The 17,234-nt window shown below is 45.9% G+C and overlaps 1 protein-coding gene across 1 annotated transcript in view; it reads left to right on the forward strand.

The window, feature by feature from the left end:
- The first annotated feature begins 8,405 nt into the window (after positions 1 to 8,405).
- rasa4 (RAS p21 protein activator 4) overlaps positions 8,406 to 17,234 on the forward strand; it is a 129,372-nt gene continuing 120,543 nt past the window's right edge. Inside the window, exon 1 of the mRNA XM_055657920.1 lies at positions 8,406 to 8,865. Coding sequence (XP_055513895.1) covers positions 8,801 to 8,865 — 65 coding nt within the window. The 5' untranslated portion in view covers positions 8,406 to 8,800. The remainder of the gene's footprint in view (positions 8,866 to 17,234) is intronic.

A 17,234-nucleotide genomic window follows, 5' to 3' on the forward strand; every position in this document is an offset into this window, starting at 1 on the left:
GACAGGTCAGTATGAGTAGCTATGGAAGCTCACAAGGTATTGCAGGGATATTCAGCACAATTTTTCATCATTGAGTCATACAGCACATTCTCTTCGACCCAACATGTCCACACCGACCAAGATGCCCCATCTGAGCTAGTCCTATTTGTCCGCATTTGGCCCATATCTCTCTAAACCTTTCCTATCCATGTACCTGTCCAGGACAAGTTTCATGTGAAAGCATGAAACTATTCTGCACATTACCATGTGTTATACATCTGAAGAACTCTTGAAGAAGATAAGATTAAGAACATAACAACCCTACTTCAACTACATATTGTTTCCAGCATTGGACAGCAGCAGTTGAATCAAAACAAGAGCTGTGACACGGGTTACAAGGAAAGCAACATCTAGGCTCATTTGTCCCCTTGGCCATTCATCTCACACTCTACTGTAACCCCAACTGCAGTGAGTTGAGCTCATATAGCTGAGAGGTAGGAACCATAATGGAGGCTAGCGGACAACAAGTGACATTGGATGACAGTGGTGACAGAAGCAGATGATCTCTGTAGAGATGAACTAAGTGTCAACGCTGAAACATTTGACCATGAATTGGATTCAAGGCAGGTGCCAAGAAGCGCCAAATCCAAGTTTCACAAAGAAACAAACCCTTATTTGAGTTCAAACCCAGAAATAAACCGTTGATACAAGACCAAGGAGATCAGGATGATTGCAAAAACTGCTTAGGAGCTTAGATGCCTGCCATCATATAACTAAAAAATAAAATTGCACCTATCCTAGAAACAATGCCATCTCCAGTGACAACAATGCTTCCACTGGTTAGTAATTTTATTTTCAAAAATTGCCAAAATGTTCTGTGGTTAGGAGAGTCACAATAAATAAAGACCAGTAAAGTCTGTTCATAATCTGCTAACAAAACACCCTGTGTTTTATTTTTAATTTTAGTTTTAGTTCAAAAGATACAATATAGAAAGTGTCCACCATTGATCACCCCATTTATGCTAGCTTTATGTTAAAGAAAGAACTGCAGATGCTAGTAAAACCGAAGGTAGACACAAAATGCTGGAGAAACTCAGTGGGTGAGGCATCATCTATGGAGAGAAGGAATCTCCACCCCTTTCTGCTTTCCTCTGAGACCGTTCCCTCCGTAACTCCCTGGTCAACCCGTCTCTTCCCACCCACTCCCCAGGTACTTTCCCCCTGCAGGAGATGCAACACCTGTCCCTTTACCTCCCCCCTCCACTCCATCCAAGGACCCAAACAGTCTTTCCAGGTGAGGCAGAGGTTCACTTGCACCTCCTCCAACCTCATCTATTGCATCCGCTGTTCCATGTGTCAACTTCTCTAAGTTGGCGAGACCAAGTGCAGGCTCGGCGATCATTTCGCTGAACACTCCGCTCAGTCCTTCTTAATCAAGCTGATCTCCCAGTGGCCTTGCCCTCCCATTCCCAATCTGACCTTTCTGTCCTGGGCTTCCACCATCGTCAGAGTGAGGCCCAGCACAAATTGGCAGAATAGCACCTCATATTTTGCTTGGGTAGTTTACACCCCAGCGGCATGAACATTAACTTCTCTAACTTCAGGTAGCCCTTGCTCTCCATCTTCATTCCACCCCCCCTTCCCAGTTCTCCCACTGTCCCCACCTATATTCTTTCTTTGCCCTATCCCCTGACATTAATCTGAAGAAGGGTCTCGACCAGAAACCTCGCCAATCCCTTCTCTCCATAGATGTTGCCAAATGCCCCTGTCCCACTTAGGAAACCTGAACGGAAACCTCTGGAGACTTTGCGCCGCACCCAAGGTTTCCGTGCGGTTCCCGGAGGTTCCCGGAGGTTTTTGTCAGTCTCCCTACCTGCTTCCACTGCCTGCAATCTCCGGCAACTACCTGCAACCTCCGGGAACCGCAGGGAAACCTTGGGTGGGGCACAAAGTCTCCAGAGGTTTCCGTTCAGGTTTCCTAAGTGGGACAGGGGCATTACCCGCTGAGTTTCTCCAGCATTTTGTGTCTACCTAGCTTCATGTTATCCCACTTTCGCAAGCACTCCCTACACACCAGGGCAATTTACAGAGACCAATTAACCTACAAACCAACAGGTCTTTGGGATGTGGGAGGAAACCGGAGCACCTGAAGGAAAACCATGCAGTCACAGGGAGATTGTACAAACTCCACACAGACAGCAGCCAAGGTCGGGATCGAACTCAGAGTCTCTGGAGCTATGAGGCTTACACACAGACTCCAGCAGCTGTGGCTCCATGCTGCCACAATTGTGGTTTGCGCCAATTCTTATTTCACTTTGATTTCTATTGCACATGACTGTGAGTAGCACCTGAGATGTTGAACATCAAATCATTTTGGACTTTGGCATCAATCCTCATCAACCACACCAACGTATTTTACCTAGAAACATTGAAAGTAGGTGCAGGAGTAGGCCATTCGACCCTTCGAGCCAGCACCGTCGTTCAATATGACCGTGGCTGATTATCCAGAATGATGTGTCATTGATTCTGGCTGCGTCGCCCCTTTGGGTTCTGCTATTAAAACTGATGGCCAGTAAACGTGAAGTCGGATACTGCAGAAATCACTGCTTGCCAACAACTCCTGCCATGCATCATTCAGATCGTAGGCTGATTTATTCCTCTCTGATTTCTAAGTAGGTTTATTGACTCAGAGAAAACATTTGCAGGGATTGACCAATTGTTACAGTTGTCTTCACAACTGTAACCACCCCAGTCTAATTATGTATATCAACGAGCTGAGCAATAAACAGAATTTTATTGGCGCAAAACTGAATTTTATCATAGGTTTCTGAACGTAAATAAAACAGGGGGCATTCATGTGATGTTTATTGCCTTCATAGTTTTTATGGGACCAAACGGTTATATGATCAGAATTATTTTTGATGTTGTATTTCTAAAATGACTATATAAGGCAAATAACGCAGAACTTTCCTCGTTACTGCTGAATTCTTGTAAATTCGGGGACTTGTGGCAATTAAACATGGGGCTGTTCTGTTGGTGGCAAATGCAAGCTGGGTGGTTTAATTGGCCCTGTGGGAAAGTACTGCTTGTGGGCAGAACATCCCAATGCAGCACAGGTAACCCCAGTATTACCTCTTGAATTACTAGGAGGCTCAGGGTGAAACCTGAGAATGATGCACACAGGGAAATTGTGAAGAATCCGACTGTTCCGAATGACCTAGTAGGGAAAGGCGAGAAAGAGGGTGTTGAAGAACTCCCATCAGAGAGAGGGGAAGAATTTCTTCAAAGTAGGCATACCTTGAACAGATTCTGCAGTGGATCAAACAATGATGTGCAGGAAGGAGCTGCAGATACCAGTAGACACAAATTGCTGGAGTAACCTAGCGAGTCAGGCAGCACCGCTGGGAAAAAAAAGGATGGAAGACGTTTTAGGTCGGAACCCTTCTTCAGACTGAGCGTAGAGGAGGTGGGGAACCTGAGGTAGGAATAGGTCAATGGCTACATGCAATCCTGGAGAAAGTTTACCAAGATATGAAAAAAACTCTGAACTTTTTAAAACCGTTCATTACTCATTTTAATTGCTAATGAGGAAAAAGAAATTGGAGAAAATCGAAAGGCTGAAGCCATGAATCATCTGGTCTGCGCACTTCTCAACAGTTTAGCTTAGTTTAGTTTACAGATACAGCGTGGAAACCCACTGAGTCCGCACCAACCATCGATCACATGTTCACACACTAGTTCTATGTTTAGTTTACAGATACAGTGCGGAAACAGGCCCTTTGGTCCACCGAGTCCATGCCGACCAGTGATCAGTTGTAGGAGCTGAGCCCATTGCTCACACTAACGAGGTCCAATGATAAAAGCTCCAGAAATATGTTCAATCATATTTGACAACCTCAGGTCATGGCACCTACTTATTTCAAACAGGAAGCTTGTTGCTGTGATTTTTATTATTTTTACCCCCCTTGACATCATTGTTAGGTGGAATATGCAGATTTTTAAATGTAAATTAGATCCCATTGTGATGTAACTGTGGGGTGGAACACTGCTGATGGGCAGTTTATGTAAATTAGATCCCATTGTGACATCATAGCTGCTAACTGCCAGTGCAAGTTCAAGTGATCTTTCTCAAACAGGATTTTGTAAAGTTTAAAATGTCAATAACTTGTAAAATATATACCATTAATCTGAACAAAACTTTGATATGCCACACCACAGGACAATGGTGAGTAAGGTGGGCCAAAAATTGTAGTGCTATCGTGTACCATTTTGGCATAATTTCAGGATCACACTTGCAGACAGACACCCAGACAGACAGATTCACAGACATAATAATAAACAAGATGAGATTTTTAGTAATATACTGGACCAAGAGGAACCCATTGGGTTACTGTCACATGTGAGGCCTGATCTCTCCACGCAATATTCCGCCCGTTCCCCCAACGCAAGCCATTCCCCCAACGCAATATTCCAGTACTCACCCATAGCCTCCAACTGTGCAGAGGCGGCTCATTTCCCCTTATTCACCCTCCCTCATTAAACTTTAAAAAAATCCTTACAGCCAGGAATATTAAAAAAAAATGCACCCTTCCTCAATCAATTAAAAAAAAAATCCTTGCCAGGAATATTAAAAAAAAAGGGATTGCGACATTGTAGCTTGCAATTACACTTGCTAGGGCTGGCAGGGCTCAGTGTCCTGGGAAGGTAACATTGTGACGTCACAGCTGTAAGTGTCAGTGCAGAGGGAAGATTTTTTTTCTCAAATTGGGGTTTGGTAAATTAAAAATGTGAATAACTTGTGAAATATAACATCAATCTGAACGAAACTTGATACAAACCACCACATGACAATTGTGATTAAGGTGGGCCAAAGATTGTAGCGCTATCCTTCACTGTTTTGGTGTAATTTGACGACATCACCGAATCAGAGATCACAGACAGGCACGCACACACACACACACACACACACACACACACACACACACACACACACACACACACACACACACACACACGCACACACACACACACACACACACACACACACACACCACACACACACACACACACACACACACACACACACACACACACACACACACACACACACACACACACACACACACAAACAAGATGCAAGTTTTAGTGTAATAGATAGATAAATAACTAAAGCCAGTTCTGCCCTGCACAGCAAGCTGAAAATGTAGCCCCTTTTATGCACTATTAGGGATTTATCATACAGGAACCCAGACTTTAAGTATCTATTAGATTTAAATACCTATTAAATTATTATTCTGTGTAACAAAAGACACAAAGTGCTGGAATAATTCAGCAGATCAGGAAGTACCTATGGAAAACATGGATATGCAACATGTGGGGTTATGGAGGGTTATGGTCTGAGCGCAGGTATATGGGACTAGGGGAGATTATGTGTTCGGCACGGACTAGAAGGGTCGAGATGGCCTGTTTCCGTGCTGTAATTGTTATATGGTTATATGGTTATATGGTTATGTGGGGTTAGGAATCTTCTTCAGACTTAAATGAAACATCGCCCATCCATGTTGTCCAGAGAAGTTGCCTGACCCGCTGAGTTACTCCAGCACTTTGTGCCTTTTTTTGTAAACCAGCATCTGCAGATCATTGTGCCTGTATTATTAGTCTGTGTATTGTTCAGTTGAGGTGGGTGAAGGGATATGGAACAGAGACCTTATTCCATCTTGACCTTACATCTTGCTGAGGAGGCACCTCAAGAAGGTTTTGTATCCATGCAGTCTCATTCACCCCCTCAATGCCTCGAAGCACCTCACAGCCAGCTTTCAAGTGCAACCACTGTTATGCATGAGGCAGCCAATTTACACTAAAATCAGTTTTACAAACCACAATGCCACAGTGATAAGGAAACCTGTTTTTAGTGATGTTGGCCATTTAATGCTGCACCCTTTTGTTTAAGCCTGCACAGTGCCTTATGTTTAGTCCTGTAGTTCTTCTGAAAGGAAAAGTAAATAACCGGAGCAACCTTGAGTGTATTAAAATTCTAACAACCACTTAGTCAGTTAAGTCTACTTATTACACAACTACTTGAAAACCAAAAAGATCAGCAGATCCTGGAAATCTGAAATAAAACAAACTTAGTGGTTTATGCATATTATACATTTATCACACAAGTAAACTGAATTAAATTAATATTATTGACCCAAAGGTTCGTTTTTTTAAAGAATCTCCTCAATTGCAACCATCTGGCAGGCAGGCAGAGTATTTTGACTGTCTGATCTGAGTGACTGTATTGCCGTCAGCCCAGCACTCTCTCTGCATGGCACTGAAATGTCAGCCAGTGTCTCCACGGAAATGTCAGCCTAGGTTTAATGTTCAGGGCCGATAATTGAACCCATCATCTTGGAACTCAGAAGTAAATGCTGCCGTGTGGCCACACTGGATTGCATAAGCATTTCCCCCACAAATATACTGTATTCATTACTAGACAGACAGTAAATACAGTTTCTCTAGTACATTGTGCCATTAATTAGAATCATAGCGTCATGGAGTCATACAACATGGAAACAGGCCATTTGACCCAACTTGTCCATGCTGACCAACATGCCCCACCTACACTATTCCCACATGCTTGTGTTTGGCCTATATGCCTCTAAATCTATGCCACCCATGTACACATCCAAATGCTATTTAAAACATCATAGAAACATAGAAAATAGGTGTGGGAGTAGGCCATTCAGCCCTTCGAGCCTGCACAGCCATTCAATATGATCATGGCTGATCATCCAACTCACTATCCTGTACCTGCCTTCTCTCCATACTCCATGATAGTACTTGCCTCGACTACCTCCTCTGGCAGCTCCTGCCATATACGTACCACCATTTGTGTGAAAAACACGCCCCTTAGGTTCCTATTAAACCAAATGCATTCTTTAAAAATGCCTCTCCTGTTTCCTCCTTAAATAATGTCCCATTTGAGAGGCTGTGGCACAGGATTCAGTCTCTTGGTGCCAAGTGGTGGGAGCACCTTGATCTTTGGTCTTTCCCCACAGAGTTGCCATGCTTCAACCAATCATCACTGCAACCCTCAGCAAGTTCTCTTGCACGTTGCGACATGCGCACTGCATTAAAAATTGTAGATACAAAGAACTTCAGATGCCAGTTAGCACACAAAAGGGCACAAAGTGCTGTGGTAACTCAGCGGGTCAGGCCGCATCTGTGGAGAACATGGATAGGCGATGTTTTGGACTGAGAGTGAAGAAGGGTGCCGAGCTGAACCTGTGATTGGTCTCGACCCGAAATGTCACCCATTCCTTCTCTCCAGATATGCCACCTGTTCCGCTGAGTTACTCCAACATTTTGCGTCTATCTTCGATTTAAACCAGCATCTGCAGTTCCTTCCTGCACACAAAGCTTTCTGTGAATTTGTGTAACTGGGTGTGGAAAATAGTCAGGGTCCAAGTTTAATTCCGCCCTGTTTCATTTTCCTTTTTATTGCCTGAACATAGATGGGGTAAACCAGTGCCACACAGCGCAGAGTGCCAGTGGGCACTGAGAGGCAATGAAGTAAGTCTCTATGCAGAAAAGGACACAAAGTGCTGGAGTAACTCAGCAGGTCAGGCAGCATCTCTGGAGAACATGGAATAGGTGAGAGAGAGTCTGAAGGGCCTCCACCTATTCCTTTTCTCCTGACCCTGCTGGGTTACTCCAGCATTTTGTGTCACACTTCAGTAGCATCTATGACCTGAAATGGTCACTGTTTCTGGAAGGAACAAAGGAGGACCTGACTGGGGGGACCGAGGTAAGGGGGTGGGAGGGTGAGAACAAGGGGGTACCTGGTGCGGATACTGTGTATACTTTGTAACTTTGTCAGCGTCCTTATGAGGCGATTATTTGCATCCCTTGGATATGCAAGCAAAGGTTTTCACTGTGACCTGTCACATGTGGCAATAAAGTCAAGTATACATTCTTTCCACGGATGCTGTCGGATCTGCGTCGTGTTTCCAGCAAGCTCGGCTGTATTTCAGATTGCCAACATTTTGGTCGGGACCCTTCTTCAGACCCGACCCTAGACATCCCCTATCTTGAGGAATCCGCTAATGCTTAGAATGGTCTCGACCCGAAACGCCACCCATTCCTTCTCTCCAGAGATGTTCTCCAGAGAATGTTGCCTGGCCCGCTGAGTTACTCCAGCACTTGGTGTCTTTCTTTGTAAACCAGCATCTGCAGTTCCTTGCGTCTGGGCGATGCAGTTTTGTTTAGGTGGCAAATGATATAGAATCATATTCAAGAGCCTGGACGGCAGAGTGCACGACTAGACTGGGAGAGATTTGCATGACAGCGCTGACAATATTTTTTTTGTTGCAAGAAACCCGTCACTCGTTCCTGTTTGAGTTTCCAGGCTGCGGCCAATCAAGCGGGTTGGCACCGCCCCGGCCGCGATGGAAACTGCACATGGACACCTCGGCCCGCGGTAGACAGTCGGAGGCTGCTCCAGCCCTTGTGCCGCCGCCCAGCCCAGCCCAGCTTCAGTCTAGCACAGTGTAGGAAGCCAGGTGCTGGTTTAAACCGAAGATAAGACACAAAAAGCTGGAGGAACTCAGCGGGACAGTCAGAATTTCTGGAGAGAAAGAATTCGCATGACGTTTCGGGTCGAGACCCTTCTTCAGACTGATGTCAGGGGAGAGGGAGATACGTAGATAAGGAAGTGTAAGGTGTGAAAACAGGACAAAGGCACACAGCCCAGCCCAGCTCACCCCAGCCCGTCTCAGAGCGTCCCAGCCCAGCCCGGCAACTTTCCGTGCCGACCTATGGCAGTCAGTGACAAGCCATGGCCAAGCGCAGCTCGCTGTTTCTTCGGATAGTCGAAGGGAAGAAATTACCAGCCAAGGATCTGTGAGTATTGTTGGGGGTCGCCCGCGGCTCGGCTCTGTTCGGCTCCCTTCCCCGCCCCTACCCCCCATATCCCCTCTGCTCCTCATTAGCCGCTGACATCTCCTCCCCACTGCGAGGGGGAAAGTTGCCCGCCTCCCCTTTCACATCCCGCTTGTGCGCGGAGAGGGCAGTGTAACGCGGGCGGAGGAGAACACGTGAAGTTTAGGAGACAGGAACTGACATTTAGCCCAGGATTGTAATCCCAGTGCGTCGCCGTAGTGTGGTTTCATTTGTCAAGTCCTCTCCCCTCCATCCGCGCTCCCTCTCTCCTCTCCCCTCCATCCGCGCTCCCTCTCTCCTCTCCCCTCCATTCGCGCTCCCTCTCTTCTCTCCCCCTTCAGCCGCGCTCCCTTCCTCTCCTCCTCCTCTCCCCATCCGTCGCGCTCCCTCTCTCCTCCCCCCCCCATCCGCTCTCCTCTCTCGCTCTCCCTTCAGCCGCGCTCCCTCTCTTCTCTCTCCCCCTTCTGCCGCGCTCCCTCTCTCCTCCCTCCCTCCATCCGCGCTCCCTCTCTCCTCTCCCCTCCATCCGCTCCTCCCTCTCTCCTCTCCCCTCCTCCGCGCTCCCTCTCTCCCTCTCTCCCTTCAGCCCGCCCATCCTCTTCTCTCCCCCTTCCCCCGCGCGCTCCCTCTCTCTCTCCCATCCCTTCAGTCGCTCTCTCTCTCTCTCTCCCCTCCCCCTCCAATTGCATTCTCTAGTCTATTCCCTCTCTGCTCTTTCTTGCATTTGCATTCTCTACTTTTGTCCCCTCTCTATCTCTCTTTCTCTCTCCTTCTCTCTCCTTCTCTCCTCTCTCTCTCTCTTTCTCTCTCCTCTCCTCTCTCAACCGCGCTCTCTCTCTCTCTCTCCCCTCCATCCGCGCTCCCTCTCTCCTCCCTCCCTGCATCCGCGCTCCCTCTCTCCTCCGTCCCTTCATCCGCGGTCCCTCTCTCCTCTCCCCTCCATCCGCGCTCCCTCTCTCCTCCCTCCCTCCATCCGCGCTCCCTCTCTCCTCCCTCCCTTCATCCGCGCTCTAGGCAGAGTCCCGGAGAGAGCCCGGAGCCGGTGCCGGGGCTAAGGTTGCCGCCCGGTGCCAGACCAGTCCGCGGATCACCTCAGTACCGGGAACAATGTGATCCCGAAGATAGAAACAAAATGCTGGAGTAACTCAGCGGGACAGGCGGCATCTCTGGAGAGAAGGAATGGATAACGTTCTTCAGACTGCCTATCTTCGGTTTAAACCAGCATGGCATTTCTTTCCTACACATCCCCTATCCATGTTCGCTAGAGATGCTGCCTGACACGCTGAGTTACTCCAACACTCCGTGATCTTTCCTTGGGTCCGCACGATACAATTTTGTTTGGGTGGCGAAGGATAAGTAATCATATTCACCAGCCTCGACGGCAAAGTGTAGTGTGGATGCTCTAGAGCGGCCCCGGTGGTGTACAGGGAGTGTGAGCAGCGACACTGGACATGTCCACCTGCATCCACAGCTCTGTGTTCCCGGGATATTTCCGTCCCCACCCTCGCTGCTCAAAGTCTGGCCTTTCATATTTATCCAATAACTTATATTAGGATTCTGCCTCTGGTTTTAAGGAAATATTCGCTCCCTCTCGGCATTTTATTTTGTCTCCCTCCTTTTTATTCTATTCTCGCTTATCTGCCTCTCTTTCCCTTCCTCACCCCCTCATTCCTGTCTTCTCTCTTCCTTCCCTCCCGGGTACCTTTCCACTCTCTCCCTCCCTCTCTCTATCTCTCTCTCCGGCTGTTATAAAACAAATATTACTACGAAGCTGTTCCCCCAAACTCCGTCAACAAAGATGAAGGAGACGAGCGCCTCTGAGAACGCATCAAATGCGATAATTAGGTTCCGTTCAAGCTAAAAGATTCCATCAAGCTAATGGCCAGATACATGTATTGAGATCTTGCCAACAAAACTATAATGCCGCCAGCAGTGTCTATGGGGCCACATTCTCTGTGCTAAAAGCTGGGAATGTTGGTCACACTGGGGAGAGAACGAAGGGTGACCTGTTGGGAAAAGGACACAGAGTGCTAGAGTAACTCAGCTGTGTCTATCTATGGTGATATTTCAGGTAGGAACCCTCTTCAGACCCTATCCTTTTGTCTAAACCAGCATTTGCCGTTCCTTGTTTCTCCCTTTTGGGAAAACTAGCTGCAATGCTCCAGATTTTAAATGGTTTCAACTCTATTTAATTCCCAATCCCATTGAAACGTTATATAGACAATAGGTGCAAGAGTAGGGCATTCGTCAATTCGAGCCAGTACCACCATTCAATGTGATCACAGCTGATCATCCACAATCAGTACCCTGTTCCTGCCTTCTCCCCATATCCCCTGACTCCGCTATCTTTAACAGCCCTATCTTGCTCTCTCTTGAAGGTATCCAGAGAACCGGCATCCACCGCCCTCTGAGGCAGAGAATTCCACAGATTCACAACTCTCTGTGTGAAAAAGTGTTTCCTCATCTCCATTCTAAATGGCTTACCCCTTATTCTTAAACTGTGGCCCCTGGTTCTGGACTCTCCCAAAATCGGGAACATGTTTCCTGCCTCTAGCATGTCCAAACTGTTAAAAATCTTATATTTTTCAATAAGATCCCATCTCATCCTTCTAAATTCCAGAGTATACAAGCCCAGCCGCTCCATTCTCTCAGCATATGACAGTCCCGCCATCCTGGGAATTAACTTTTGTGAATCTACGCTGCACTCCCTCAATAGCAAGAATGCCCTTCCTCAAATTTGGAGACCAAAACTGCACACAATACTCCAGGTGCACACAAAACTCTGATCATTAATAACCCATTATCTGTTATTTGCACTTTATCAGTTTATTTATTCACGTGTGCATATATTTATATAATGTTATATGGACACTCTGATCTGTTTTGTAGTCATGCCTACTATGTTCTGTTGTGCTGAAGCAAAGTAAGAATTTCATTGTCCTATCAGGGACACATGACAATAAACTCTCTAGAATCTTGAATCTTGAGGTGTGGTCTCACTAGGGCCCTGTACAACTGCAGAAGGACCTCTTTGCTGAAAAATTGAAAGGACCTCAACCTGAAACATTAACTCTTGTTTCCATCTCCACAGACACTATCTGACCTGATAAGTATCTTCATCATGTTCTGTTTTTATTTCAGATTTCTAACATCTTTGTGCATCTTTTGGCTACTCTTCCCTGTAGGTTCCATCAGCTTCAATTCCTGCAATTATTTTTTTTCATTTAATAATATTTATTTTGGGAACTGGGCATCACTGACAATGCCTGCATTTATTGCCCTTGGTGGTAAACGGCCTCCTTGAAACACTGCAGTCTCGCGGGTGGAGGCAGCCTCACAGGGCTGTTTTTGGAGGGAGCTGCTGCATTTATATTCGACAACGGTGACAAAAGATTTGGCAATGCATTCCATGTCAGGATGAGTGGTGTTCCCATGCAATAGCTTTTCCCTGCTTGCTGATAGAAATCGTGGGTTTGGAGATGCTGGCAGAAGGGGCAACATGGTGGGCACAGCGCTAGAGTTGCTGCCTAACGGTGCCAGAGACCCGGGATCGATCCTGACTACGGATGCTGTCTGTATGGAGTTTGCACCTTCTCCCTGTGACAGCGTGGGTTTTCTCCAGGTGATCGGTTTCCATTCCACATTCCGAAGACGTGCAGGTTTGTAGGTTAACTGGCTTCTGTAAATTGTCCCCAGAACTTTGGATATAGGGTATAGAACTATTGTGAATGGGTGATTGCTGGTTGGCACGGATTTCGTGCGCTGAAGGGCCTGTTTCTACGCTGTATCTCAAAACTAAACTAAGAACCCAGGTGATTATCTGCAGTGTATTGTGTTGCGGGTGTATGGTCCAGTCACTGCATGCTGGTGGTGCAAGGAATTAATGTTTAGGGTGGTGGATGACACACTGATCAATGGCAGCCTCCTCTTGAATGTTGTCATCCAAAGCCACTAAAGTTGCAATCATTTAAGAAAGCAGAGAATAGTTCATAACCCTTGTGACAGGTGCCTTGGTAGAAAAGACTTGGAAGTGTCAGGAGGTGAGTCACTCACTGAAAGATATAGTTTAGTGTAATTTAGAGATACAGCGTGAAAACAGGCCCTTCAACCCACCGTGTCAGCCCTGATGAGCGATCCCCACACACTAGCACTATCCTTACACACTGCGGACAATTTACAATTCCTTACCGAAGCCAATTAACCTACAAACCAGGAAGTCTTCGGAGTGTGGGAGGAAACCGGAGCACCCGGGAAAACCATGCGTGGTCATGGGGAGAATATACAAACTCCGTACAGTCAGCACCATTAGTGAGGATTGAAGCCGGGTCTGTGGCGCTGCAAGTCAGCAACTCTACTGCTGCGCCACCGTGCTGCCACTTATTGTTACAGTACTTACAATATGTAGCTGTCTGTCCAGCTGAGTTTCTGGTCGATGCTGATTCCCCGGATGTTTATGGTGGGGGACGTGACATTGGGAATGTAATTGACTGTCAAGGATACATGGTTACACATCCTCTAACCATGGCAGTTCCTTTGCACAAGCATCACTCGCCAGTTATAAGTCTATGTCACATCGTGTGCAAACATGGACTGCTTCACTTGCTGAGAAGTTGCAAATAAAATAGTAAGATTAAACGAGAACTTACCAGTTTGAAGTTTGATCTGTATTTTATGAGGAGTTACGATGAGGGATTACGTGAAGAACCCGTTCAGCACGCATGCGCGGCATACTTCAAAGCAGCGGTGTGGAATCACAGATAGACACAGTTATTGAAGTAAACATAGTAAAGATAAGGAGACATCAGTTTATGAACTTGACCCATATTATTGAGGGTGGGAGCGGAGGGCACGTAATCCATCATCGTAACTCCTCATGAAATACAGATCAAACTTCAAACTGGTAAGTTCTCGTTTGATCTTACTATTTTACTTCGGACTCACGTGAGTGATTCCGTGAAGATTTCAAAGCTCTGTGATTTCAAACCGTGTAACAGTTATTACTACATCACTGCCGAAGTCTTTGAGGGAGGAAGTGTGTTATCGTAATCAACCAATGAATCTGTTTGTAGAAAAACACAATGGTATTTTTTAACAATAACAGCAAATAATTAAATTGCTCCCCTGGGCTTAAATTAAATATTTGCAGTCTGTAAAATCTTTCCTGCATATAAAACAGGTTTTGCCAACGGCTTATTATAAAATTTCTGAACGGTCTTTCCCCCCACCATCCTGCTGTAGCCAGGATGTGGTTTATAGGCAAGTCCATTCTTTTAGCCGTCGACGTGGATGCTGCCCTGGTGGAATGAACTTTGTACATGTTAGTTTTTATCCCAGCAGCTTTTAGCACCTGCTTGAGCCATCTCGAAATGGCTCGTCACCCTACCATAAGGTTTGTTATGACTGACCCACAAGGTTTTTCATCTCCCTCGAATATTTTGGTTGTGTCTATGTAGGATAATAGGGTCATGGCACATAACCGTGTTTCTGGCGGGTAAGCCCGGAATTCCACAACTGGATTAGATGTTCCTGGTCTGCTCTGTTTGATCATTCCCTGGATAATGACAGAGATCTGGTCTGGAGCTGTGAGCATGGTGTCCAGTCGCAATAGGTGTAGTGACTGGACCCTCTGTGCAGCTACAAGTGCCATCAACATGAGTGTTTTGAGCATAGATGGTTTCAGGTTGAGGGATCTGGCTGGTGGGCATCCCCTGAGGTATGTCAGGACCACACTGACATCCCATATATGGGTGTACCTTGGTCTAGAGGTTAGAGTTGTAAATACCCTTCATTAGTTTGATCACCAGCTGGTGGGACCCCATGGCCTGTTGTCCTGGAGCTGGTTTTAAATAGACAGGCAGGGCAATTCTAGCTGTGTTGATGGCTCTGTAGCTGAAGTCCTTCATCGTGGTGAAGGTTCGCCAGGAATTCCAGTACGTTGGTAACTGTAGCAGTTGAGTAGGTGGTCCCTGTATCCAAGCAGTACTTCTCGCATTTTTTGATTCTGGACAAGTGCTGTTTTTTAGTGGATGTTCGGTGGGATGCTGACATGGTGTCGATGGTTTGTTATGATAATCCCAGTCCCAGAAGTGGTTTGTGCAGCATCTGCAACCCAGGAGTTTGATTTTCTCATGGCACGGGTGGCTTGTGCCCAACACTGGGTGTTAATAACTCTGGGTCACTGGGGAATACCATCGGAGTTCCAACAACCATGTCATGGAGTATTGGGAACCATGGCTGTGTAGGCCAGTCGGGTACTATCAAAATACCTGAAGCAGAGTCCATTTGTACTGTGCGTAGCCCCCGACTGATGAGGCAGAAGGGAGGAAATGAATAGAAGAAAAATTTCCCCAATCCAGCGCGAACGCATCTACCGCTGCTGCCTCAGGGTCTGGTTCCCAAGCGACATACATAGGTACCTGGTGATTTAGCCTAGATGCAAATAAATCGATATCTAGCGTGCCATATTGCTTGATAACTTTTGTGAAAAATATATACTTTTGGGGTTTTAACATCCATTCGATGTTGTCATTTAAATTTACGTGATCTGGTGTCTGCCACTGTATTTAGCTTACCTGGTAGGTAAGTTACCTGATAGCCAAATATGTCTTTGGACACACCATTGCCAAATTGTATTGACCAACTTGTCGCATGATACCGATTTTATGCCGCCCATATGGTTAATGTAGGCCACCACCGTAGTATTATCTATTTATAACCGTACATGCAAGTGATGCATATTTATGCATATGCTTTTAAACCATAAAAAGTCACCCAAACATCTCTAGATATTTAATGCCCAGTGTAAGTGGTAACGATGATTCTGGGTTAGTCCATCTACTACTTGTGCTGGATATAGAGTTAGGTGCTCCCCAGTCTTGAGCACTGGCATCTGTTTGGATAACTGAGGTAGGGTTAGTGATGATAATAGGCTGAAACTATGTCAAACGTTTTTTGCCCACCACTGTAGTTCTGATATTACTTCAGTGGGTAACTTCATGAAACGATCATAATGACCTGTATGTCGTTTTTGGTTCAAAGGTCCGAATTATGTAGCTGGAAATGCTGCTACCATTATCCCAATTACTCTGTTACTTGTCGAGTAGTTGGTAGTTTGTTGACCATTAAATTGTTGTACGATTGTGCCAATTCAACTATGTTGTCTCTTGGCAATGTTACAGTCACGTAGACTGAATTAATTGTGAAGCCCAAGTAGTCCATGATGGAGGATGGCTTCAATTTAGATTTATCTGGATGTAAGACAACCCCAGGGTTTCGAATAACTGTTTGGTAGCTGAACAGCTAACAGAGTCAAATTCATGGTCTTGCCTACCATTTAGGATATCATCAAGATATGCCATGACAATATGTTTTTGTCTTGTGAATATTGCCAGAGCTGGTTTTAGTGTCTGGGTGACACTCTTGGGCTGATGTGAGCCCATTGGGTAACGCTTTAAACTGCTATAGCTGCCCCATCCAGGTAAATTTCAGGTATCTGCGATGATCCTTGTGAATGGTACTAAATGGTAAACATCTTTAAGATGAATGCTTGCCATGAAGTATCCTTTGGAATTTAGTTGTTTGGCAGTAACAACCTGTTCCATTTTGAAATGTATATACTTAACAAACATATTTAGTGAAGTTAAGCGAATGATGATGGGACATCCGCCATCTTTTAAAAACTTTTTTTTTTTAGGGTTTAGTGAATATATTTGATACGAATTGCAAGGGTTCAGGTTTCCCCATGATACCCTTTGTAATTAGTCTCACCAGTTCAGCTTGTCCCTCTTGATTCTTTAACGGAGAGAGGAAAAAATACCCTCTGGGGTGAATGTTGACCTGGTGGCAATTTTTCTAGTATGAATTGTATTCACTAATGCCATTGAGTGTATACTGATCACTCGTGATAGACTCCCATGTGTTGGTATGCTCTATATACTGGTAGGAACCAGACCCACCTACCTCCATGGTTATGGGTATTCTTCTGTTTCCTGCCGGTCCAACGAGTGTTGCACGTCGTCTGACGTGGCGGTGACGTTGGGGGGGGTGGCACATTTTCCATGGGGTCCGCTCTGGGCCCTGGTCTAAATAAGACTTTCGGTGATAGATGCGGACCCCGAGCTTTCATCAGTCAGATATGGTAGACGTTGACTGATGGATGTGATGGGGTGCTGCTGCGTAGGAATTACTGTTTTTGGTTACTCGTCCCGGCTCTGCCCTCATGAGCCAAATGTTTTGTAAAACCTCTTGCATGTCCTTCATATGCTTTGTGAGGTTTTTGCCACAGAGCAGTGGGTCTGGCTCAGTGGTTGGGGTCTTATGACTTGTTTATG

This window comes from Leucoraja erinacea, chromosome 28 (assembly GCF_028641065.1).
Source record: "Leucoraja erinacea ecotype New England chromosome 28, Leri_hhj_1, whole genome shotgun sequence".
NCBI lineage: Eukaryota > Metazoa > Chordata > Chondrichthyes > Rajiformes > Rajidae > Leucoraja > Leucoraja erinaceus.